We start from the raw sequence: 26,654 nt of genomic DNA, 5'->3' as shown, positions 1-26,654 counted from the left end.
GGCTCTCCATGCTATAAGTATTGCTTGTTTTCACTTTCCCTGTTTGTTGCTGCCGGCTGCTTTTCTCTTCCTGACCTTCCCTGCCCAGCATGTAAGGCACCTTGGGGCTTTTGTTTGCTATCTCCCACTCCTTCACAATAGTCTAATATTATAAAAGCCCAAGTCTGTCTGTAATGCTTTATTTGCACTAGGACTGGCTGCCTGGGCCCAATGCAGGGGGCAGGGGAGTGGGCCCGGGCCCAATGAGTGGAGGGGAGCAGGCCCAGGCCCAGCAAGGGCAGGGAGCAGGCCCGGGTCCAACGTGGGGGGGGGGAGGGGAGCGGGTCCAGGCCCAACATGGAGGGAGTGGGCCTGAGTGGGGGAAAAGCTGACCCACCACGATGGGGCGGGACAACAACGGGCCCAGCCCAACGTGGCTGCGGCAGCATTAGCGGCTGGGGGAGGGAAGGAGCAGGCCTCCTCCCCACCTCAGGCCTGGGCCCACTCGTCCCCCACCCCTATCCCCCGTGTTGGCCCTGAGCCCACTCCTCCTATCCCTGAGTGGGCCTGACGTGGTGGGGAGGAGCAGGCATGCTGTGGCATTGGTAGTGACAGTGGGGCTAGGGGAGGACTGGGCCCGGGACCGACATGGGGTGAGGGAATGAGCCTTAGCTGAGGGAAAAACCGGCCTGCCATGGCAGTGTGGGGATGGGACAGTGGGCCTGACCCGGGCCAACATGGCAGCTATGGGGGAAAGGGAGGAGTGAGCCTCTTCCCCCCCCCCCATCAGGCCTGGGCCTACTCCTTCCCCATGCCCCACTGCCGCTGTGGCCCAGCTTCTTCCTGCTCTTGGGCCCAGTCCTCCCCGACATTGGGGCTGGGCCCAGGCCTAGTCCTCCCTTCCCCCTACCACTGCGATGGGAAGCGGGGAGTGGGCCCGGACCCCAAGCAGCAGGAAGGAAGGGGGAGCAGGCGCGGATGGGGGGGGTCCTGGGTCTCTGTTCCCACCCGCTTCTCCCTCCCCCATCATTCTTGACAGGCAACTGGCTATTATATATATATATCAGTGTGTGCCTGTCTTGCTTCAAAAATCTGTTCATGCGCCACCTTGGCACAGGTGCCTGATGATGGATGCAGAGATGCTTTGTGTGACCTCTGGTAGGGACCTCGGTCTCCTCGGGGAGTACCCCAGAGCTCACCTGCCGTGTCTTCGAATGTAACCTCAGTGGTGGGGTCTCCTGTTGGAGGTCCCTCAGGATCGGTCGTTCTTCCTGATGGATATTTATGGGGCTCTACCTCCCCTACACCCCTTCCATATGCCAGCCTTAGATGGGCCACCTGATGTCAATGCAGCATGTCCTCCAGTCTTGATGGTCTTTCCTCATTGCTCTCAGGTACCCGGTCCTATTTTCTTCTTCCCAACAGACTTTGGATCCATAGGACATTCGCCTCTCCTCCAGCTCTTCCCCTCACACTTGACGCTGCTGATGCCTAATTCCTGTGAGTGGACCTTGTGGCTCGTTTTGTCCTCTGGACATCATGGCTCCAGGTTACCGCTCAAAGCAAGACCAACAAGAAAATGAAATGAAAAGAACAACACAGTGTAGTACACCAGTCAGAGGAGACAAAAGAAAACATGACACAACAAAAATAAAAAGGAGGGCAGGTAGAAAAGAGGGAGATCAGAGCATACAGTCCTTCTCCTCTCCCTTCCCTGAAGCCAATGCCTGGCTGCGTCCCCCAATGCTGCTCTCCTCTCTGTCTCCAGTGGGAGCTCCCTTTGCTCCCCTCCTACCACCTTATGCAGTTGGAGCCCAGGGTGTGCAGCCCATGAAGGCTTTGGGCAGCCACTGCTGCTCAGTGTCAGAACCAAGTAGTTGTATGCCTATGGCACAGTGGAACATTCCTTTGGTTTGATCCATAGTGGAACATTCTGTTGTCAATCATTCTGCATGCCTGTGCCATGGTGGAAAATTTTGATACATATGGCACAGGGAGAAAGTAGGTCACAGTAGGAAAATTCCGCTATGTAACTATATGCCACAGTAATGGAAAATTACAGCTTAGAAAAAGTTCCCGCCAAAACTTATGCAAACACGCACACCACCATTGGCCAGTTCCAAATTATTCATATTGGTGACTAGCGATTGGCTTGTTAGTCATATAAAAGGTAAATCAGTTTCCGCCCACGTTGGAGAACTCCTCATATTCCTCCAGGTTGGAGAGCGCATTGTTCTCCAGGTTGGAGCACTCCGCACACACCCCGGAGAAGGAGAACTCAGAGAGCGAACTCGGAGAGCTCGAACTCCGTACTTATCTCTGAGAATACCTGGTGGACTGATCACCTACCAGGGACTCCCCATCAATGACTTACCCGACGTACCCCCACTTTGTCTTGCATGCTTGCTCAGCTGGTCATGGACGTCTCATCTCTCAGAAAGCTTTCATTTGTTCGGTTTGCAACTGTAACCTAAGTCAGTTTCTTCTTCCTGCGCTGTGTACTCCGACAGCGTAAGTAAATAATTTCTTTGTTCAACCAATACGCTTCAGTGCCTAATTCCGCTCCATCGGTCAAAAAGTACCCACCTGCCGCTTCGGGCTACTGGCCATAGCCCCGGCCTACCACTTGACCGCCACACCCGGATCATCCTTCCCTGATCGGGGTCTCCTTCAACTTGCTGGTGCTGCCTGCCACCGGCGTGGGGAGCAGCTGCAGACTCCGCTGCCTCTCCCACTCTCCCCATTTCCCTGTTAGTGCCAGCTTTTAACTCAGTTGGAGGCGTGAGCCCATGACATCACCCACCAGCTTCAGCTGTATATGAACGTGGCTGATGAACCATGTGGGCTTTTCTCCTCAGGGTTGTTCTGTCGGACAACCTGAGATAAATAATTTCTGATTTCGGGGGGTCTCCTCTCGGTTGGCCCCGCCCCCATGCTTGTGTCCCTGGGACACAGCGTAAGCAGTATTTATTCATTCATTCATAAGCAATTCTAATTTTTTTTTCACTTTTTGCCTTTTAAGTGACCATGTGAATAGCTGTGTGAAGCTTGATGATTTTCTGAATTATTGCTATTGTTGGTGACCCTTTGTTTATTTTTTCGTTTTAGGAGCCAGCAACTAGGAAGAATGGCCTTTATCGGCATAGCTAAAAGAGAAGAAGATTCCATGTATGCTTTCCAAAATAGACGTGTACCCATGGAATAGATTTAGTACTTAAGGCCAGAACATAAATGTTTAAGTCTTTTCATTTTGATTCTATTTGTCAGTACATACTGTAGTTTTCCCTTTGTAGAAAACACTACATGAGAAATTTGCATCCTTAGGAATAAGAGCTTTGCAAATAATGCACTTTTATGATTCATTCTGTTACTTCATATAAGGAAAAGTAGTCAGAACTAATTTAACACTCAATTGAATTTACTAAGTGTAATTTTTTTATGCTAGTTCTTGGGATTTTTATTTATATAGCTGATATTATATCAGATATCTTTGTAGCTAGCAATTTTTTCTGTGAGGGACAATATCTTTGGAGTACATTAACATTAGCTTTTAGGCTCCTTGCATCAACAGTAGTCCAGACTTTCAGTTTTGAGTGGTTTAAAGATGACTTTGAAAGACCTGAGTTGGGAAAGCTGGCCTGGACTTTTCTAGTTCATTCTTTGCATGGTGGAATTCTTATAAGGTAAATGCCAATTTTTAAATATTAAGACAAGAAATCATACTGCTTTTTAAATGCTTTGCTTTGGAACTGCCAGGGTCAGTTCATGAAGGCAATGCAGCTTCAGGACCAAAATCACAGTTAGTGACAGAGAACAGCTCTGCTTAAGAAAATGTGCTAGTTGTGAATTTGTCCTCCTCCCTTTTGATATAAATGTACTCATTTTATTTTGCTTATCAGTTATTATTTTATCTGCAACTATAATCCAATTGCATTTGACACAATGATCTTTATACAAGAGATAGTAATCTCTTTTATATATCTATAAAATACAGAGAAAGTCATCATATAACTAGAAAAAATAAAATTATACTAGGTCATATTTAGAAAGAATTTGATTTTTATCACTAGTTGGGTCAGCTATGATGAAAGTGAAGTCCACAAATATTGAAAGTCTAATGTTGTAGCTAAAAAGAAGGCCAAGACTGGAAGAGAGAACTGAGCAAGTTGACGAGTTAATTAGATTACACAGGGTACTGAGGGCTATGCTTTATAGTGGGTGCATCTACATGTGCCTCTGACTGCGCAGTTGGTACTGTGAAGTATCATGACTGTGCAGTACCTGCAATCCCAGTGGTGCACAGGTTGTTTTTGACCGTACTACACCGTAGCATACTCTCCATACATACTCTCCATTTCAAAACTTACCCCCTCTGTAAAAATCTGTAGACAATTTTGAAGGGTACATTTATAACAATTTAAAAAATCCCTAACAATTTTTTTTACCTATGCTTGTAATAGCCTAATAACAAGTAGAAAACTTTCTGTGACTGTATGTGCACATCATGGTTTTCTTTTGCCTCTCTTTTTACTAAGTTCATTCTCTTTTTAGCGAGTTTTACTTTTGTTTATTTGTTCTTCCTACTGCAAAGCTCATGCTTCAGATACTGAAGGGGAATAACTATCTTCTTTAAAATGACAGTTTACATTTATAAATGGTGTTGGTAATTATGATTTTTTAAATAAAATTCAAATTAAAATTTTGGACCAAGTATCCCTTTACTTTGTCTGGCCAATTTTTTATCTGCTCAGCAGATCTGTATGTTTGCTGGGTTTATGCTGTTTGAAATAAATGCTAATAGATAAGTCCCAGTGTAAGGGACCCTGTCAAGTTTCCTCTTTTGGTGTCTGTCCTTTACCTGCTATGCTTTTGCCCTTCACTATTCCTAGGTGATCTCATCTGCAAACTTGACTATGAATACCACTTCCATGGTGGTGTAGAAATCCCTCCACCTGCTCTTCATTGGTCTCTTCCTATAAAATCATAGTTGTTTGAAGGCTAGAAATCCAAGAAGCAATAAACACAAAAGTGAACCTGAACTTTGCAAGTTTACATGGTGTCATGGGATGCGGTCCTCAAAGACAGCTGTGATCTCCTAAGGCCCCTTGACCATGCCAATTTGGCCCAATGGGCACCCTCAGTTCTCGCCCGCCACTTCTTTGATGAAAATATAAAAATAGAGAGGCTGCCTTTAAGTCCTCTTGGACACGGTTTGATGGATTCTCTGAACCCTGTGGGTTCCCAGACCCCTTGTAGGTCCTGTTTCACAATGGGTGTTTCAGGGCACCCTAGCCTTATGGGCTTTATGCGTAGCTCCAACCACCCCTTTACCATGCCCCAAGCCTCGCAGATGGTACTGGCGTTGTCTTGCCTAGGCCTTGTTATAATTTGGCCCCTTGTCCTCACTGGGCTCTCTGCAGCCCTGTCTCTGCACCCTCTCTGGTGCCAGGGTCTGTGCCCCCCAAATGCCGCACCTTCTCTGGCGCCAGGGTCCCCACATTGCAGTGGGCCCCCAATGAGGCTTCTTTCTTCCCCAAATAGCCTCACCCAAGCCACCTGTCTTATAAAACGACAAACAAAGCATAAGCCCCTGGGCTCTAACATAACACACACTACATAAGGTGTGCTCGGCCCCTTTACATTACCCAGAGCAGAACTTAGTCAGGCCTCTTCCCTACACTTGCTCTAGGAGGGCTCCTTGTCCCTTGGCCACCAGCAGAGAACTGCCTCATAGTCCCCATCCTGGGATTTATATGGGCCCAGGGCCCTGCCCCTTCCGGCCAGCTGACCAGGTGCAGGTGCAGGCTAATTTCCTCATTAGCCAGTTGCCATGGTGACCCGCATCTGGGCTCCTGCCTGACACTTTGGGCTCTTCCCAGGCAGTTTCTGCTCTTTTAGAAGCAGGCACCTAAGTGTCCTGTGACGTGGTTTTAGTGAACCAAACCTAGATCAGATCCTGTGCCCTGGGATTGGGCCCTGGAGCCCTGTGCTGACTCTACCCAGTCTTGTGTGCTGGGATTGGGGCGCCAGTCTCTGCACCACCTCTGCCTGACCCCAGAAGCTGGGATTGGAGTTCTGAGACTCTGCACTGCCTCCACCTGGCCCCACGCACCACGAATGAGCCCTGTGCTGCCCTGCACACCTAACCTAGTATGCACGGCCAGCCTGCAGGGCTCTCCTCATACACATGGGGAGCCTCTTGGGCTGGATGACCTGGTGCTGGGGCCTGGACCTGGATCTTGAGACAGGGCTTAAGCACCCCTGGTCTATACTGTATCGATGCCAAAATCTAAAGCAAAGAGAAATGTTTTTAATTACTATACTTTCTCCTTCCACTTGGAATTGTTTTAAGAAAAAAAACCATTCCTCCAGTTTTCATCCCAAATACTGGAGAACTAAGATAAAGCCAAATTGACTAGTACTGCCAAAAAGACAGAGATTACTCTGTTTTCATTGTCCCAAGTGAATACAAAGTGTAAGCAAGTCTAAAGAGTGAAAAATAAATGATATTTTTAAAAATTATTTCAGTTTTAGTAATGTGAGTGAGGTATTATAGGAATCATAGTAGAGAAAACATCTTATTTTAAAATACGTTAAACTGCCAGTGTCCCTGGCAGCTGTGCATGCAGTTTTATAATGAGCTATTTTCTTTCTGTAACTGGATTTTGCATGTAAATTTATGTCACTCAGTTTAGATACAAATTAAGAGAAACTAAATGAAGTACCTAGATTAACAAAGACATATACAGCATGCTAAAATATTGGTAATTGGTGAACACTGCACTACAAGTATTGGGATCATTGATATCCATCATGCCCCTTATTCTGGAAGATTCCTTTTTACAGTATGTCTAGCATTTGCCTCACACCTCATCTACCTCCCCAACTGTGAGCTCTGGAACTCATATTCATTGCAACAGCTTTGAATTTACTTGCTATTTGGACAACTAAAAAATCTGGTGGATGAGTGTGTGTGTGAATAACAGGTTGCCTTACTCAACGGATTTTCTTAAAAACACCACATACCGTACAGATGTTTATATTTTCGATGCAAGGACCAGATGTTTTAGATACTTAGCTGTTTTATACCCTGAAAAAGTTATAGATGTTTTGCCAAACAGTTTATGTTTTTACTTACGGGGGATTACTCAGGACACAGTAAAATAAATATGCAACAATCTAATGTAAGAAAACTATTCCACTTGGGAGCAAATCATGGATTTAAGGCCAAGTCATTAAGCTAGTGTGCAGCCTGAGTGGCAAAGATACATTGTTGGGGTCTTTCTAGGGAGAACGGTAAAGAATCTGGCCTCTGGGCAATGGACTAAGAGCTTTTACAGCAGCAAGCTTCTGTACTCTTGTTTGTGTAGAAAAATTGGCCAAGGCATCACCAGAAGACCACAGGAAGCAGAGAACTGAAGCATATGGGTGAACAGACCTCTAGCTTTTGTCTGTATCCTTTTCCTCTGTTGAAGCACACTAGGGTGTGCCACATCCAGGGAACAGAATTTGATCCTTAAGGCTGCTGAAAGGTGCCATATTCAAAATCCAAAACCTTGAAGTCCTCTACAATACAGAAATATTATGAGCTTCAACAGAACAAGCTGTTGCCACCAGTATGCCTCTGGCTTGACCCAGGATAAAGGATGGGTAGATCTGCACCTTACAGATTAACTAAATCAGATACTGAGAAAGGACATGCACAGAGCAGTGTATAAGGAGGGAGGGGACAGAAGGGAGCGGACAGGACTGGGAGAGGCAAACAAGCAAGTAATCAACCCATAGGAACAAAGAACTCACAAAAGCTAATCCAGGTAATGGGATAAGAATCCATAGTGCCTGTTTAAACCATACTTAACACAATCCAATCTGTGGATGATTTCTTGTTCTGCAATTTCCTGTTCAAGGTTTTTTTAAAGTTTTGCCACTGCAGCTTCCTTAATGTTCAGGGAGATTAGAGTGTTCTGCTACAGGCCTTTGTGTCATTCTGGAGCTGATGTCAGCTAATGTTCATTCATTCTTCTGTATAGGGATCACTCTGTCTGGCCAGTGTGAGCAGCAAAGGGGCACTGTAAGCCAGTGATGGTGTATATGATGTTGTTAGAGTTGCATGGGGAATAGACTTCAGATATTATATTCTTGGACTGTTTTGTTCCCCATAGCTACCTTTAAATAGTTGTCTTTTTCCAGGAGGGGTTGGAGGTCATTAATGATGTGTCTAAACTGTTCAAGCTGGGGGCTGTAGGTGACAACAAAATAAATTCTGGTGCCCTTGTCCCAGGGTTGGTATCATAGCAGGTCAGAGCAAGATCTGTTTGGCTTTGTTGATTTGAGTGGCTACAGTTTTGGGATTGTAATGTAATTGTAGGAATCCCTGCTCCAGCTCCTTAAAGCATGCATCATGGGTGGTGGGATCCAAGCAGATACAGTTATAACATAGAACTTGGCTGTAGGTGATGGAGTTTGTGGTGTGCTTAGGATGAAAGCTGGTGTCATGAAGGTAGCTGTGGCAGTCAGTTGGTTTCCAATACAATGTGGTGGCAATGAGGCCATTCCAGACCTTCAGTGTAGTGTCTAGGAACTGAATTTGCTGAATGGAGTATCCAGAATTAGTTTGATGAGGGGATGGAAGTTGTTAAAGTCCTGGTGAAATTTCTCTAGACTAGAGATTCCTTCCCATGTGTCCAAACAATGAAGATGTCATAGATGTACTTAAGGTAATATGGTAATAGGATAGAGTCAATGTAGCCAGAAACTTCCCCTTTGATAGTGCCGATATCAGAGACAATGGGACATCCTGGGGTGCCAGGGTGACCACCTTTTTACCCTCACGACACCCCTCTGCCCCTCCGTACAGTCCTGGAACTTAGGGACACACCGTTGAGAAACACTAAGCTAAAATTTAGCTGCATCTCTTCAGAAGTGAAAAGTCTTACTCTAGGATGCAAAACATCAGAAAGGTGGGCAAAATAAGAGCTCATTCCCTAGTGAGATGATTGTTTTTCTACCCTCTGCTATAGAAAATGAGTAAGAACAAGTTCATTGGACAAGAGTATTTAAAGTTTCAGGGATATGGAAGTAGAATATGTGAAACTTAACCTGTGATGATGATTGAGCGGTGATGATGAAATTATCTGTGCACCAGGTGTTAGTAGCCACCTAAAGGCAGAGACCAGCAAACAAGCAGTTGAGGAATGTGACAGAGGTGAGGGGTAAGTGGTGGATACTTCTTAGGGGATTTTCTTTTTCGTGATCTGAAAGATTCTTTGTTGAGTGATGATCAATTCTACAAGAAGTAGAGTCAATTAGTCCTTGGACCCTATTCTTCTAGAGTGAGTTCTGCGGGTATAGGCAAGGTTTTCCCCACTCTTCTTTGCCTCCAACATAGGGCTGGCTTGGAAGCTCACTTCACTGGAGTCAGTGAATCTACACTAATATCAGTTAGTTTGGATTCTAGTCCTATCTCTCCCTGCGACCATTGTCACATGTCTACTATGAAGGACTGGCGAGATTACCCTGTACAGCAAAAGTTAGTTTTTTAATTATCCAGAGCTTTGTATACCTTTCCAACTCGTCTAGACCTGAAAAACAAATTACTTGATATGGGGCATAAGACCTAGATTTCTCATGTGGCAGTGCAGATTTCTTGAACATTAAAAGATCTTCACAAACCATAGTATACATCTGTCCGAACGAACCAGTTCCAGTATAAGTATTATTTCATTTAGGTTTCCCTCCCCAGCCCCTAAATTAATGTTTGTTAAGCCTTAAGACAAAGGAATCATTTACATGCACTCACTTGCCAAAGAATATGGTTTAATCATATTACACCATTCAGGTCATGAAATCTGTCATCCAAGGAAATCTATGTATCCTGAGAGTCATTTCGGGAATTGAAAGATTTTCTGGGTATTTAGAAAAAGGCAGCTTAAAGAACTAGGGCCTTACTTTCAAAAGTATGTCCAGGCTTGCTGTGTAAGTCACTGGCTGCCTGTAGACATGCTCATTCACAGTCTAATTAGAACACATTGGAGAAGGCTTGATTCATCAAGTCTGTTCCATGTTCTAATTAGGACACTCCAGCATTGTCTCACTGTCACATGTATTAAGCCCCCACACATTTCAAAATGGCTGCAGGGACACTTTATCTAAACCTTGTTGAATGAGCTTTTAGCTAAAGTGTCCCCATGGCCATTTTGAAATGTGCAGGAGCTTAAGACACATGACAGTGAGCCATTTTAATTAGAGTGGCTGTCTGGGAACCGGTCTAATTAAACCCCACCTCCTCACCCCTGCGCATGTGTATAGTTAGCCTTGATGTGCACAGCAGGGATGCATGCTATGGATATTTCCAATCTCCAATTTGTATATTCACATCTGCATATTTACTGAGTGTAGGAAAAGTGAATGAAAGAGTCACCCTAATAGGGAATTGAGAAGATAGCAAAGGCAAACTTCAGAAATAGGTCACATTTGAAGAAATTAACATCAGCAAATTCATTTATCAGAAAAATGTCATTCCATTCTAGTCAATGTGTGTTTAATTTTGGTAAGATATAGGAAAAAAAAAAATCACAATTTAGTTTCTGCTGTTAACAAGATCTATGCTGACCATGTTTTGTCTTTTTCTAGATATTACTTTGCATTGAAATGTGGCTTCCAGTCTGCATTTAAACAAAGCAGTTGTGAAGATAAATTGTCTGGAAGTCCTACCGGTGACATTCATAAACAAGCCATTGATGCAGTGACTGATATTAGTATGCTCAGGGTATTTAAAATTTTCCTGGAAACAACACCCCAGCTCCTTCTGCAGATTCACATCCTGATGGAGGAAGACAAAACTAGCTTCATTCAGTGTAATTCTCTCTCTCTCTTATCTGTAAGTTGAAAATGAAATCTCCACTAAGCAGTTAAGTCCTCGCTTTAGCATGTTCCCAGTCAGATTCCAGTACGATTTTATTTAGTTAAATAATCTCCTCTATTGGCAAGTCTATTTTTCTAAGACTTTTTAGAAACTTTAGAAAGATTTTTTTTAGAAAGAAATATAGTGTGGAACATTTAACAATAACATTATATTGTGTTTGAAAGTAAAAACCACTGAGGTAAGCAACTGAACCATTTCACTGCAGTCTATTTTGTTTTTGCTTACTTAATATATTTACGTAAGCTACTTATATATCTTCGTAATTGGACACCTCACGATCTATAATTTAATTACCATTTCAACACCACTGTAAGGAGAGGAGTATTACTATTGTCATTTTAAGATAGAGAACTGAGTCATAGAGGAGAACCAAATTGTTCAAAGTTATACAGGAAGTCTAAGGTAAAGAAAGGAATTGCACCTGAATCTCTCCAGTCCTAAACTAGTGCCTAAATCACTGGACCAATGTTTCTTTCAAATGTAAAGAATATTTTAATTAAAATATTTGAATTGTTTTCTTGACAGTAACATTTATGTTTGTTTTATTTAGATATTTCTATCATTACATCTTTCTGCAGTATTTCCGGGGCAACTGTTGACTATCAGGTATCATTACAAAAATCTCTGCCTGATAAAAATCAAGTTGGAGTCATTCCCAAGTTAATGTATTTCTTCTATAAACTGTTCACACTGACCTCATGGATACTTAGTGTTGCACTGACCACAGTGCTCAATTTCAAAAGTTCTTTAATTCTGTTAACTTTTCTTTGGATCTTGAGCTTCTGTTGGATTTTAAAACAACATACAATGTTTTACAAATCTAAGAGGATGGAATATTTATATAGAATCATTGTTGGAATCATTCTAACTTTTACCTATTTTAACATTAAGGGGAAAAAAGACAAAGGTTGATATTTCTATTTATTATACTGTTTGTGTGCTTTTAATTTGAGTTATATTGTACATATGTTTGGTTTGGAAGCCTTTGGTTATCAATCAAATACATTTTAAAGCTGTGAGCATCATAATTGTCCTCACTCTAGTGTTAGGTATTATTTTTCTTGTTGTTTATTATAGGCTTTTTCACCCCACTGTTTATGGCAAACAAGACAGAGCTTCAGATGAAGTTGATGGAATGTCAGGAGAAAAAGTTGTAGTCAGTAGAATTACCAATTTCATAATGCAATGAACAGCATGGAATTATGTGACTTCTTAAAATATTTGCAAATCAAAGCAATATGGGCTGCACTGTCAATTATTCACTTATTCTGTCATTATTTTCATACTTTTAGTAAACATTTCCAGTAAATAATTTCTGATGAGAATGCTAAGAGTCATCAGTTATGAATTATTATTGGTTCTCTTGTGTGACTATACCAAGCAAAGCCTCTATACAATGAACACTTGTTAGTCAAAATGAACAGTCTAACTTACCTCCCAACCAAACATCCTATTTTATTTTCTTATAATTCATTTGAAAAGTAGGAAAAATAAAACAGCAACAAGTTACTGTTCCTATTAAGAACAAATTCTATTTATTTTTTAGATTCAGTTTTAGTCAAGGCTCACATCACTGTTCACCAGAGAGAGGGTCTGAGCTTTCTCTGAAATGGCCAAGGATTGTCATCTATCATCTCTGCCTACAGAGGGCATGATTCCTGCCCACCTGACCATGTGCAAGAAGTATGTATGTTCACTGGGTGAGGGAAATTGCAAATCCTGAAACCCTTTCCTGAATTGTTCTCTCCAGGTAGAACGGCTGTACTTGATGACCCCAGAGGAATCTTGCCAGTTGGAACAACTGGAGAGCTGTGCTCTATTGTTGTATCTTCCAGCTGCTCTAATAATAATGCCACCCTGTCTCCTTTGTCATTGCTGTGTCATCCCCCTCCTATACCTTCATGGTGGATTTTCAGGTTTCAGCAGCCTATTAGTATACCAGTGTTCTGAATGGCATATGAATGGAGAATGGAGGCTCATATAGGGGAATAAATGCCTGGCTTGAAGTGTTTGTCTTCATCTGATTTTAGGGTTCATCTAACCCTTAAGAGCTGGTCTCTGCACAGGGAAGTCTAGAGTTCTGGTATACGGGAATATGGCCTTTGTCACTAGACAAAAGAAAAGTCACCCTGACATACTGTTGCTGTTGGGCTAGCTGCTTACAGAAAACAAAGTGAAATTGGGAAATTTCTCAGTTCAGGTTTTGAAGTGTGAAATAAAAAAAATACTATACAAGGAACAGAATTTAATAGCTGAGGTTTTTCTGGAATAAAATTGAGGGCAAGGGATTGCTCAGAGTTTTTAAATCTGGATTGGAAAGACTGTGCATCCTGTTTAGGACTCCATCTAAGTCTTGTGTAACAGGTCACCCTCCCCAGCACCATCTTCCTGGTCATCCATGCCTTACGTGGGGTGCCCTTGGAGCCCTCTTGGAATTCTTTTGTCCTGCCCTAATCTCTCCTGCCACATCTTGATGGAACTTATTATGTGAGTGGGAGACTGCCTATTATATTGGGTATGTTGGGGTCTCTCCTAGGATGGCCTGACCCCTTTTTCTCTGGCTAGGCCTCCCTGTCCAAACCCACTAAACAGGGTTCGACTCCGAGGCTCTAGCTTTTCCTTCCAGTGCCTGGAGGCTCATGGCCCCCTTTTCTGCTCCCTTCTGGAACACGGCACTCCCTGGCCCAGAGGCATGGGCACCGGCCCCACAGCCAGGGGGCCGCAAGCCCAAAACCAGGGTGTGACCCCACCAGTCCAAAATAATAGAAAAAATACATACTTGCACACCCAGGTGCACCAAGGCCTCCCTGGCCTTTTTAATATCATCCCAAAACTGCACCCTTACTGGCACTCAGGCTCTCTGCAGCCCTGTCTCCCTCTGCGCCTCACTGGCACCAGGGCTGTGCCCCCCCAAAAGCTGTGCCCTCACTGGTGCCGGGGTCTGTGCCCCCAAAAGCTGCACCCTCACTGGCACCGGGGCTCCCACTCTGGAGTGGGTCCCCAAAATTGAGGCCTCCTCCGTCCCCTAATAGCCTCACCCAAACCTCCGGTTTTATTCAATAATCCCAAAAACCAAAATAATAATAATAACTGCACGTGCTCAATCAACGCAGCGGGTCAGCTTACATGAACTCTCTTCAAGTCTCGGCTCTGCACTGCCGGCTACAGTCCTGGTTGTGGATGCAGTTGTCATCTCACAGGGGCTTTGGTAGCTTCCCCCTTCCTGTCGTGGACCACTCCCCAAACTCCTTCCTGGAGCTCTCAGGGGCACTGCTTTCCCTTCTGCTGCTGACCTCCTTCCTGTCATTCAACCCAGGGTTTTTATAGTCCTGCCTCTTCCGGTCAGCTGACTAGCCATCCCAGTTCAGCAGTTAACTCCTTCCTCACCAGCCCTCTGTGCCCAGAAGGTTCTGGCCTTATAGGGGCTCACCTTCTTCCTCATGACAGGGTTAGGGTTCCCTGTCACACCTTGCTTCCTTGGCTTTCTCTTTTCCAGTCCTTCATTCATGAAGATTCACAAATACAGTTAGGGTCTAAACAGATGTTCCCAAATGAAACAAATGAGTTCTGCCAGGATTTGTTTTAGCACAGCTGATCCACTTCATTGGGCAAATCAGATGTCACCTGTTGTCCCACAGGGTCAGACCCCCATTGCTCCTGCAGGACACTTGGGGTGCACCTCTACAAATGGGGAAACCCCACTTATAGAGTTGTACCCAGGATTTCTGACATGTGGCATGCATCTGCAAATGAAGAAACCTGGGCAGGCACATCAAGGGCCCAATCATTGTGCCCCAGAAATTCACTTGTTGGGAATTTCTACTCCCTTCCTCCTACAGAGGATATTTTTTAAAGGATACATTGGTTATTTGAAAGGGGTGCATTAATAATGTTCTTGTTTCCTTGTTTCTGTGTCTCCTTCTCTATCTTTGTTCTGATGTAGCAAACAAAAAAAACCCCAAACAAAACAAAACCCAAAATTTTACCCAACTGTAAAGTTCAAATAGATATTACATATTCCCCTTCCCTGTTGGACAGCTCTTAAAATTCAGCTGTCAGTCAGTTCTTGATTCGTACCTGACCTTGTCATTTTAATCTAACTGCAAATTGAAAACAAATGGGCTTTTTTTGTTAAGTAGAGCCATGACATCTTGCAACAAATATTTTAATAAGTTAAATAAAAAATAATAAACAATTTCTTCCTGTTTTGACTACTGTCAGACCTGAGCAAGAGGGAGAGAATTCTATAGAATTGTTTTTAATTATCCTACTAGTATCCAGTGTGACATCTGATGGCATGGGTGAGCTCACCTGATGGACCACAGATAATACTGATTTATGAAGCCATAATTGGGTTTCCAATAAACATTTGTCAAAATAATGTATTAATTCAAACCAAAGCCTTCTTTATTTATTCATATAAAAGAGCACTTAACTTTCAACGAAGAATTGCCTGCCATCAAAAACACTCTATAAACAGAGAAAATTTATGAAGACAGTACCACAGGGTGATCACTGGGATACTAAAGTTCACTTTAACCCTTTGGAACACCAAGTTCGGGGCATGCACGTAGCTTAAGGCTAGCCAAAATATTTTCAGACTTATATTTCTCCCAACCTAGTCACCCTTTATGTGTTCTTTTGAAGCAAACTTGAAAATGTTGGACTTTATACAGGATAATGCAGTTTGACTGAACTCTGGCAAATGCATGGAACCATGTGTTCATTCAGACTAACACTCCCTACCACCACCATTCTAACTATTTGTTCTATTTTGTAATTCTTGGCAATCTTGCAAGCATTTATACAGAGGCATGCTTGCCCCAGGCTACCATTTGTTGAGAGGACTAAATGACTGAAGGCTTCTGTCGCAGGGCACCTCGGTGCCCCTGCTCCTAGAGTGGAGAAACTGCCAGGGAGTGAGTGAGCGTGCCCTGGCCGGACATAACGAGCCCAGCTGAGGCCTGCTCAGGTAACGAGTGCAGCTGAGGGTTGCCGGAGCAACCAAGGGGAACCAGCTGCCTGTAGGGGGCAGGGCCTGGCCCTTATAAAGCTCAGGGCTGAGGCCAGGCTGGCAGTTCTCTGCCAGCAGCGGAGAGGCAGGAGCTCCCTCAGCCGACATATGGGGAGGAGCCTGACGAGCGAGTACAGCTTATGATAGCCCTGAGAGGATTGGGCACTAAAGGTTTAGCCAGGGGGGCTTTATGTTTGTGTTATACAGGAGGCTCTAGTTTATGTTTGGCTCTGTATATTACACCCGGAGGCTTGGGCGAGGCTGTAGGGGTTGGAGGAGGCCTCAACTATAGGGACCCCAGAGAGTGTGGGGTGCCCTAGCGCCAAGAGGGCGCATTATCTGCATAGCGCCAGGGAAGGCGCAGCTCGCATGCCAGGGCGTGAGCAGCTGGCGGCGAGGAGCGCGACCAGTGGGTCGCGGGCGCAACCCGTAGGTTGCGAACGGGGACCTAGACCCTGGATTGCGTGTGGGGGGAACATAGCCCCCGGCCCCAGGAAAGGGGCGGTGTTATTGAGTAGCCCCGGGTGGGCACGGCGAGCCCCAAAGAGGGGGAGCGCCATACTGAGGAGCCCTAGAGAGAGGGGCAATTACTGAGAAGCCCGAGATGGGCATAGCGAGCCCGGCCGCAGGCTAATGCGGTAACACCCCTCAGACTGAGGCAGGGTGCTGCGGTTGCCCCGAGAAGACAGGGAGTAGCAGCGCGGTGAGCCAGGGTCAGAGAGGGTGCCCGTGCGGTTGGCCCATAGGACCGGAGGGCCGCTAGAGAGTCCCTGAGCGAAACCACACCGGCAGGGGAGGCCCAGACTGGGCAAGACGAAAGTCCCAGCCAGAGGCTGGGCACGAGAGAGGGAGCCCAGAGTGGGCCACAGTAAAGAGGAGGCCCAAGAAGCGGGCGTACAGACCGGACAATGTCCATGACATCTGCGAGGCTTGGGGCGTGGTATTAGGGGTTGGTAGGAGCCACGCATAGCCCATAAGGCTAGGGTGTCCGGGGAACACCCACTGTATCGGGAGACCCCCAGGGGGTCCGGAAGAACCGCAGGGACCGAGGTCCCGAGTAGCCGTGCCCAGGGAAGACACAAGGCAGCCTCCCAACATTATATTGACCAACAAGACGCCACACTTCAAGAAGGATGCGGATAACCTGGAGAGGGTACAGAGAAGGGCAACTCGTATGGTCAAGGGCCTGCAGACCAAGCCCTACGAGGAGAGACTAGAGAAACTGGACCTTTTCAGCCTCCGCAAGAGAAGGTTGAGAGGCGACCTTGTGGCTGCCTTTAAGTTCATCACGGGGGCACAGAAGGGAATTGGTGAGGATTTATTCACCAAGGCGCCCCCGGGGGTTACAAGAAACAATGGCCACAAGCTAGCAGAGAGCAGATTCAGATTGGACATTAGGAAGAACTTCTTCACAGTTCGAGTGGCCAAGGTCTGGAATGGGCTCCCAAGGGAGGTGGTGCTCTCCCCTACCCTGGGGGTCTTCAAGAGGAGGTTAGACGAGTATCTAGCTGGGGTCATCTAGACCCAGCACTCTTTCCTGCTTATGCAGGGGGTCGGACTTGATGATCTATTGAGGTCCCTTCCGACCCTAACATCTATGAATCTATGAAGACGTGGCGGGCGAGAATTAGAGGGTGTCTTGGGCCGGCCTGACACGGAGCGAGGGACCTCAAGGAGAACACGGCCCTCCGGGAGGACCCCGCTGTGACAGCTTCATTTAAGGCACACTTCCACACCTGTCATACACAGGGAGCCACCACAAGTTTCCATCCAGCTTTAGGAAAATTTATCAACACTACTCAATCCAGTTATATTTTATGGATTAGTATTAAATGCAGAGCAAAACAGGCAGACTAATCAGTCAACTTTTAAATGGAATTGCAGACGGTCCCTAGAGGATATGTCTTCACTACAGGAAGGGTGTACAATGTATTTGCTAACTTGGTAAATAACACAAGGTAAAATTCTGATGAAGAATATGACATTATAGTTTCCACATTTTTTGATCTATCAAAGTGCAGACTATAAAAATTCTAAAGCCTAATCTGTTACCTCATGTTAAAACCACAAATTGGATCATCTCTAGGGTTCTACCTTGTAGTTAGTTCCCACATGTTAAATTAATATTGTAAAAAATATGAAGAGAAAGCCATAGATGGGTAAAACTAATGAGAAAGAAAAGAAGGAGTTGCAATCAAGCATTTCTGCTCTAAAAACAATTTTATAGTTCTAGAAAAATCTAAATATAGTCCTATCACTTCTAGTATTGTTATTTATTTCTGTATTATCCACAGCATACTCAGCAATTTACAGATGAGTAGAACAACACTATGTAAAACAAATTATACAGGAGAATGAACTGAGATGCAACAAACATTTAAGTGACAGAGCAATGATGTTTAGTGAGCACCAGGTTCATTTAAAATTTTAAAATTATTGCCTGCCTAGGACAGTAATATGTCCAGGACTTACAGACTTGGAAAAATATGTTGCAGTATTTGCTCATCCAGGGTGTTAAGAAGCCACTAAGAACCAAGTGCTGAGTGTCTTCAACTCCTCTTCATGGACTGGGACATTCATGATAGTTGTGATGGAGATGAGGATGAAGACGAAGTGGACTGCATCAGTGTTGGATAAGTAGTTGTAGGACAATTCTCGGAGAAGGAGGTACGGAGATATAAAGAAGACTGAGATGAATATGGCAGGGATAGCAGACACCTTCTGTATCTTCCTAGTCTACAGATACAGTCGACACAGTTTGTGAAGGGCAAACTCACCCACTTCTGAAGGATTTGCTTTCTCAAGGTTATCACTAAGATGATCAGCTCCAACCATCTTCTCCAAGTCTGTTTTTAGATTTTTGTTTACACATTTATTCAGACCACACCTTAACTCTCTCTGGAGAACTACTCACCTCCCTTATATTCAAAGAGTAATGAGTCACCTGCCTCACTCATTCTCAACAAAATTAATTTAATTGTCTCCTAGTGGGGTCAACATCTGTTAACGATGTGGGACTTTTCCAGAAAACATAGCTGGCTTTTTCCAAAATTTTTATACATGAAAGTTGTGCCACCCTGAGTTTTGCCAGTTAACAACAGATGGCACTACCATGTTTATAGAATATACACACCAGGTCTTTATGTTACCATCATCCTCACTATACACGATTATGTTGGCTGAAGACCAAGTGCACTATTGGTAAACACTGCAGCTCACCCATGCCATCTTTTGATGAAGACAAAAGGCAACACAGGACATTTTTTGCAGTGCACTGAGGCAAGTAGGAGTTCAGGCCAACTGTCCCACAAGTCCCATTTCTCCAACCCATAATTTTTGGGATTGTTTTTGAAATCCCATAATTCCTTACATTTCTCTTTCTAACATTAACACAGATCCCTTGCAGGTCAGAGTTCTCCTGTTTTACTGACAGGCTGTGTGATTTTTTTCTATTTTTAGATTTTAGGTGACTACTGTTACAATGTAGACTGGTGATGCAGGGAAGTTGACATAGGACTTCTTGGCTAGGGACAGACATTACCAGGGATCCAGGTTTTCCGTTTCCCACAGAAAAACAGAGAAAATCACGGATTCCCTGTTTTTATTGGAGAAACCACAGATTTCCCTTTTTAGCAGAGAAATCCATGGATTCTCTGCTTTTGCAAAGAGGTCTTGCAGGCTGGCACAGCTCCAGCCTGCAAAAGCCAATTGCAGAAAGGGTGGGAAACCCCCAGCCCTGCCCAAAGGGAGAGGGAGAGGGGGAAGGTCCGGGCCTGAGCCTCTGAGTCAGCCAAGGCTGGGCTCAGGCTCAGACTTGCCCTTCGCCCCTGGAGCCTAGAGGTAAGTGGGGCTGTGGGGCAGGGCTGGGGAAGATGGTAGGGGGCTGAGGGAGCGGGGGGTGCTGCCGGCCCCAAGCAGCACAGCACAGCACAGCCTGGAGCAAGGCCAGGGGGCGAGGGCAGGGGTGCCCCTCTGTAGGGGGGCTTTGCAGGCAAGCAATACGGGATATAGGGTGGTGCTGCCCGCTATGCGTGGGCTGCACACATGCTGCCCAGCCACATGCCCAGGGTAAGGAGAGGGAGACTAGCATGCTGCCAGCTGTACAGCTCTGTGACCGGCTCTGCAGTTGCGGCTACGGATGGTGGTTGGGGTGGACTGGGGGGGTGGACTGGGGGGCTTGCACGTGGCGGCCACTGCCGCTTACCTGGAGGGCTGTGCCAGCAGTGATGGCCACTGTGTACAAAACCTCCCGCTGCTGCTGCGGAGCAGTGTTCGGAGCTGTGCAAGCCCCCCATTCCACCCCCTGGCAAGGTGGCATGTATGTGGCCTGCACATGGTGGTTGCCACTACACTGCCACTGCCACACCCTGTGCCACGTTCCCACAAAGCTGTGCAGATGGCCATGGGATGGTAGCGCAGGGTGCAGTGGCAGAGTTGCAGTGGCGGCCTCCGTATGCAAACCCCCTCTCAGGCCAGCCAGCACATGCATGGCCCACAGAGTGGCACCCCTGCCTTCACCCTCTGGCCCTGCTCCTGGGAGTGCTCCTCCCGTTCTTGATCTGCCCCCCCCAGCACCTTCCCTTTCCCCTGCCCTGCCCCGCCCCTTCCCCACCCCCACACTTACCTGCTGGGGTGGGTGTCAGTGTCTGCATGTCTGTGCCTGTGAGTCTGGGGGGGCTGTTGCGAAGGGTGTCAGGAGGGCTGGTGAGACTGTGGAGGGGGGGGAGTGTGGGGCACCAGCAGCACTGGGTGGGGGCTGTGGGGGGTCTTTAATTTTTATCACAGATTTTGGGTTTTTAATCAGAGAATTTGCAATTTTTAATAAGAGAAAACCAGGATCCCTGGACATTGGTTTAAACCTGTAACAGAACATATGTTCAATGCACATAAACTGGTTTGAAAATGGCTGAAACTGATCTGAGATAAACCTGGTTGAATATAGTATCAGACTTAACTGATTTGGGTCAAACCGGTTTATTCAATGTCTGTCCCAGACCCCTTGCTAGTTTAAGTTAAACCAGACTCCCTCAGCATCCTGGCATGCTCTCTGGGCTGGGCGGGGGGGCTCTCTGTTCCACAGAAGAGCTGGCCCCTCCCCTCTACTCCCTAGCTGGAGCTCCAGCAAAGACTGCAGGCATCTGCCTGGCTTCCTCTTGCTCCACTCTCTCCCCTCACCACTCCCTACTAAGCAGGGATCCCCTCTCCCCTCTGCCTTACACAGACACTTCCCAGCATTAGCTAGCGTACCACATGCTGGCTATGGTCCATGCTGTGGGAGACAAGGCAGACAGGACAGTATCACTTAGGGCTTTTAGGAGCTAAACAACAGGTCAGCTGGTAATGTCCCCCCATTCCTTCTTTGGAATAAGTTTAAGAAGAGCTTGAACTATTGAGAGATCCTTTTGTTTTGCTGATGGGGTGATAAATACTCCCTGCTGTGTAATTAAATGCTATGTAAATCCCAGCTGGCTCCCTTGCTGACCAGTGGGGGGACGACCCCTTTCTAATCAAACAGTCCTGCCCGGCCACACTGTCCCTCAGCTCAGCACTGTAGAAGGGAAGGGAGGACTGCTCAAACACCCCCCAGCTTCTAGCTTGAGCCACTGCAGGCCTGTGCCTGTGCATTTTTTCAGTCTAGAGGGGATGTCTATGCAATTACAGACTGATTCAGCCCAGGCAGATTAGACTAACCAGCAAAGATTAGATCAATTCAGGGTTTTTGAATATCTGTCCGTAGCTCTTAAGGAGTGCATTATCCAGAGAGTGCATAAAAACTTCAAGCTGTTACACTGACCAACTGAATACCCTGAAGTGGCATTTCTGGGCCAAACAAACAAGCCCTGAGTAGTGGGATCTTAGCTTCTCAGGATATCTGAGAAGCAAAGAAGAAAACCTTGCCTCCAGGGAAATGCTGAATCTGATGACTATGTTCAGCTAAGAGAAGAAATGTGCATCTTGCATCTTTTGCATCTTGAAATGTGCATATGTGGCTTGAATCATTATTAATAACAGAATCTTAGAAACTGTCATATACATTTTTTGTAGTGAAAGAGTGGTTTGGTTTTTGATATATAAGTTATTTCACAATAAATGCATTTTTAATTTTAAACTTTTCTGGTAGAATTAAATTAAACATGAAAATGAAACCATTGAATGTAAGCAAGAACAAGACACAGTTTTTGTGGTGATATCATTTAAAGCAGAAGCGGGCAATTATTTTGGGCACAGGGCTGCTTACCCAGTTTTGGCAGGCTGTCGAGAGCCGCATGGGTAGCCCCGCCCCTTGACAGGTGCCCTGCCCCCTGGTCACCACCTTGGGACCAATGTCCCAGGACAAGCACCGGTGTGGCCCAGAGTGGGGCACAGGCCGGCAAGGGTCTGTGGAGCTGGGCTGGCCTGTACCAGCAGGGAGTGGGGAGCTGGCCCGGCTCCATAGAGCCCCTTCCAGCTGGGTCACCACACTCCTGCCACCCTGCTCTGGGCCCCACCAGCACTGGCACTGGGACACCGGTGCGGGCCCTGTGCTCCTGCTGGCTCCCCGCCTACTCACTCCCAATGCCCCCCAGCCCCGTGGTACAGGTGGGGGGCAGTGCTCAGCCCCAACCTCCTGCTCGCCAGCAGGGAAGCTGGTGCTGAGCGTGGGGAAAAGTGGCCCCTCACCTGCCCCATAGCTGGCGCTCCCTGCTGCAGGTGCTCTCAGCCCATGTGGGGCTGTCTGGAGCAGGTATAGGCAGCCTCATGCAGGCTGCAGGTGGCTGCAGCTTGGGGTGCTGGCCATGGGGTGGGTGAGAGGCCACTTTTCCCCGCGCTCAGCACCAGCTTGTAACCCTCCCCACTGCCAGTCTGGCAGTGGGGCTGGGTTACAAGGTGGTGCTGAATACGGGGGGGGAGAAAGCAGTCCCTCCCCACCCCATGCCTGGAGCCCAGTGCTGCAACCACTCGCAGCCCTCCTGGGGCTGCCCATGTCTGATCTGGACAGCCCCGCATGGGCTGCAAGTGCCTGCAGTACGGGGCACTGGCCATGAGGTGAGCGAGGGGCCACTTTTCTCTGTGCAGGGAAGGAGCCCAGGGAAAAGCTGAGGGTGGAGGGAAGCAGCCCCTCCCCCGTCCCATGCCCGGTACCCCATGCTGCAGGCACTTGCAGCCCGTGTAGGGCTGTCTGGAGCGGGCACAGGCAGCCCCACACAGGCTGCAAGCAGCTGCAGCGCGGGGCACTGGGTGTGGGTGGGGAGGGGCTACTTCCCCCCTTGCGCTCCTTCCCTGCCTGGGGTCCCCCGCAACTTACCGGAACTTCCCGCGCCAGGGCAGCCATGTGCTCCCAGCCCAGAAACTGCGGCTGGGGCTTCTGGCTGGGGGGCAGGGCTGGGTGGGCTCCACTGTTGTGGGAGCCTACCGGGCTTCCCCTGGGTCCTACTGCCCTTGGTTCCTGTCATTTTTGACAGGAACCAAGGGCAAAGAAATATTAATTTTCTACGGTTTTTTAGGGGCCCCATGGGCCGGATAGAATGGTCTTGCGGGCTGGATGTAGCCTGCGGGCCGTATTTTGCCCACCCCTGATTTCAAGCCATATTGAAAACATTTTACCAGCATGCATAGACATTTCATATGGTTGAAAATATTACCCCATAAAGGTACTTGTAGATGGTGATATCAAAGGCTTGCATATGTCTAGTTATAGTTCTCTTTTTCCAAAGGCATTGAGCAGAACATAGAAGATGGTGCCCATGGGTGCCTGTGCACACCATGGGTTTTAATCCTCATTAAGTTAAATAGGTGTATAAAATATAAACTTGTTTATTTTGGAGTGTCGTGTCTGTGTTTACATGCACAAAGTTTTCAAACAAATTAAGCCAGGTCACTGGCCAGCACCACAGAAGAGTGGGATGGTCCACCACTGCTCTTCCCAGCCCAGGGCCCCCTACCCACCCCCTGCCCATGCCCTGTCATGCAGCTGTGGAAGCAGGGAGCCAGCAAAAAAGAAAAAGAAGAAAAAGCCACACAAGAGAAATGAAGTGGAAGGAATTCAAACGCGAAAGCAATTTGAAGGGGTCAACTACAAAAAAGTCGCAACACCATCTGGTGGACAAAGAGGCTCCTTACACATCTTTGAGTGCCTTTGTGTTTGCACGCAACAAATCCATGGATACAATGCTTTAATTCCCGGTGAGCCAAATTAAATTACATCTACGGAGTTTTAGTTTAATGCATAAGGCAGACTTTTAAAGCACTGGAAAATCCTGCTCATGCAAACAGACATGCAATTGCAGCGCATGAAAGGGCAAAAATTGTGGCGTGTACATGAACCCAACGCTAAGACCTTGCACTGTGGAGAGTACATGAATAGAAGATCAGTGAAGTAAGGATTAAGAAACTTCTTACAGGTTGTGACAGTTATAGCTCACATACTACTGAAGATAGGAAAGACCCAGAGAAGACAGATGGTGTGATGGGTGCCTTGGGGCAGTCTGGCCTGTTTCCGATCCAGCTATTAAGAGAAATGATGCCAGACTGCCAGTGGAACTCATCACAGGTTGGCATGGTAAAATATATTATGTGGTGAAACAAAAAAAGCTGCCATGCCTAGAAATCTCAGGGAAAGGATCATTGACTATTTGCCGGAACATGTTTATAGAATTTGTCCCCAGGGATACAAGGGGCAACTTTGTGCAAGTGAACTGGATACCTTGGAAGGAAACAGGGACTGCAATACACCATGAGCCAAAGGAAATGCAAAATCCCTGAGCCAGGAATACTATCTCTACCAAATATGGTGAAAGAGTGATTCATTTGGGACCAAGCCACAGCCTTTAACATGTTTGCAAAGCTTTACTTTATAAACAAACAAGGAAAATGGGAAAAAAGAAAACCCTGTGCTCTTTAAACAGGCACTCAAAAGCTGGCAAAGGGATAATCTTTCACAGAGTTTACTTTGATATGTTGTGGGAGGCAGGGCACTGTTTACAACAAAATGGTTTTTTGTTGCAGTTAAAATTCTGCCAAATGGCTCTAATATCAATCTTATTTTATTTCTAGTTTGCACAATAAAACAGCAACTGTGAAAGCCTGCTCTGAAATGAAAGTGTTGCACCTAGGGAGGAAAAATGTCCAGCATACCTACTGCCTAGGGAATGACCTGCTTGGTGGAACGGAAGCAGAAAGGGATCTTGGAGTCCTAGTGATGTCCAAGATGAACATGAGTCAGCAGTGTGACAAAGCCATCAGAAAAGCTAATGGCACTTTATTGTGCATCAGCAGATGCATAATGAACAGATCCAAGGAGGTGATACTTCCCCTCTATCGGGCACTGGTCAGACCGCAGTTGGAATACTGCACGCAGTTTTGGGCGCCACACTTCAAGGGGGATGTGGATAACCTGGAGAGGGTCCAGAGAAGGGCCACTCGTATGGTTAAGGGCTTGCAGGCCAAGCCCTATGAGGAGAGACTGGGGCACCTGGACCTCTTCAGCCTCCGTAAGAGAAGGTTGAGAGGTGACCTTGTGGCTGCCTATAAGTTCATCATGGGGGCACAGAAGGGAATTGGTGAGGTTTTATTCACCAAGGCGCCCCCGGGGGTTACAAGAAATAATGGCCACAAGCTAGCAGAGAGCAGATTTAGACTGGACATTATGAAGAACTTCTTCACAGTTCGAGTGGCCAAGGTCTGGAACGGGCTCCCAAGGGAGGTGGTGCTCTCCCCTACCCTGGGGGTCTTCAAGAGGAGGTTAGACAGGCATCTAGTTGGGGTCGTCTAGACCTAGCACTCTTTCCTGCCTATGCAGGGGGTCAGACTCGATAATCTATTGAGGTCCCTTCCAACCCTAGCATCTATGAATCTTTATATAAGGGGCAGGGAAGTCCAGTTGTCAAAGCATCAGAAAAAAAGCATCCATTAAAATTAATACAGTATTTAATTTACTCAAGCTCCTTTTCTCTCCCATGTCACACTTAACCAGATTCTTCCAAATTTGCCTCTGGCCCTTCTGTGTTTTATACAGCTCCTGCCTCATCTCCTGTGGTGGGAGATGAATCAACCTAGATGTTTCTTTCCTTTTGTTCACCATTCACTTCAGAGGCTGTATCCTCTGGTTCACACAAGGTGTCCACAGTAAGGACCAGGGTGAGGTTGGGTCCCTACCACATATGTAATGCAGCTTTCTGTGGAAAAAGCAAGTTGCTGGGTCAGCTTCATATTGTTTTGTTCCGCACTCTTCTCTTACCATGGATCTGCCATGGATCCTTTTTCTCAGTGTTATTCCTTGTGACTACTTGAGTAGAGAAAGGACCTGTGGGATCACTTGCCTTGTGTCCCTTCTTAAATGCTTGTGCCTGTGATTATTTCACAGCTGCATTGCCATTGTTCCTTACCACACAGGCCAAGGACATTCAGGATTTCTTCTCTGCACAAGCCAGGGATTTAGCTGGTAGTCTCTCTGGGCATGTCTACATGTGCATTAATGTGCTTTTCCTAATGTGCATTAAAATTTAGTACTTCTAATGTGAGGTACTAAATAAATGTGCATTAGGCTGCTCTAACGTGCAGTACCAAAGGTGCACGTTTTTAAAGTGACATCTAATGCACGGTAGCTTATTTTACTGTGCATTAGTGTAATTGCATTTTTTTTATGTGATGCTTTAATGCACAGTAAAATAGGCTTCTGCACATTAAAGCGCATGTGTAGATGCATTCTCTATGTTATTTGCTCATTACCATGGGGTAGCAGGGAAAGGTCTTGGCAAT

At 46.3% G+C, this 26,654-nt stretch overlaps 1 protein-coding gene across 1 annotated transcript; it reads left to right on the top strand.

The window, feature by feature from the left end:
* The first annotated feature begins 1,518 nt into the window (after positions 1-1,518).
* XKR9 (XK related 9) lies at positions 1,519-12,576 on the top strand. The gene is made up of 6 exons (XM_059723512.1): positions 1,519-1,593; positions 2,197-2,288; positions 3,088-3,147; positions 3,384-3,662; positions 10,612-10,858; positions 11,454-12,576. Exons 1-6 carry the CDS (start codon positions 1,519-1,521, stop codon positions 11,565-11,567), a joined length of 867 nt encoding a protein of 288 aa, XP_059579495.1. The 3' UTR covers positions 11,568-12,576.
* The last annotated feature ends 14,078 nt before the right edge of the window (positions 12,577-26,654 follow it).

The sequence above is a fragment of the Alligator mississippiensis genome, chromosome 3 (assembly GCF_030867095.1).
Source record: "Alligator mississippiensis isolate rAllMis1 chromosome 3, rAllMis1, whole genome shotgun sequence".
Lineage (NCBI taxonomy): Eukaryota > Metazoa > Chordata > Crocodylia > Alligatoridae > Alligator > Alligator mississippiensis.
This window is presented reverse-complemented; position numbering and strand designations above follow the sequence as displayed.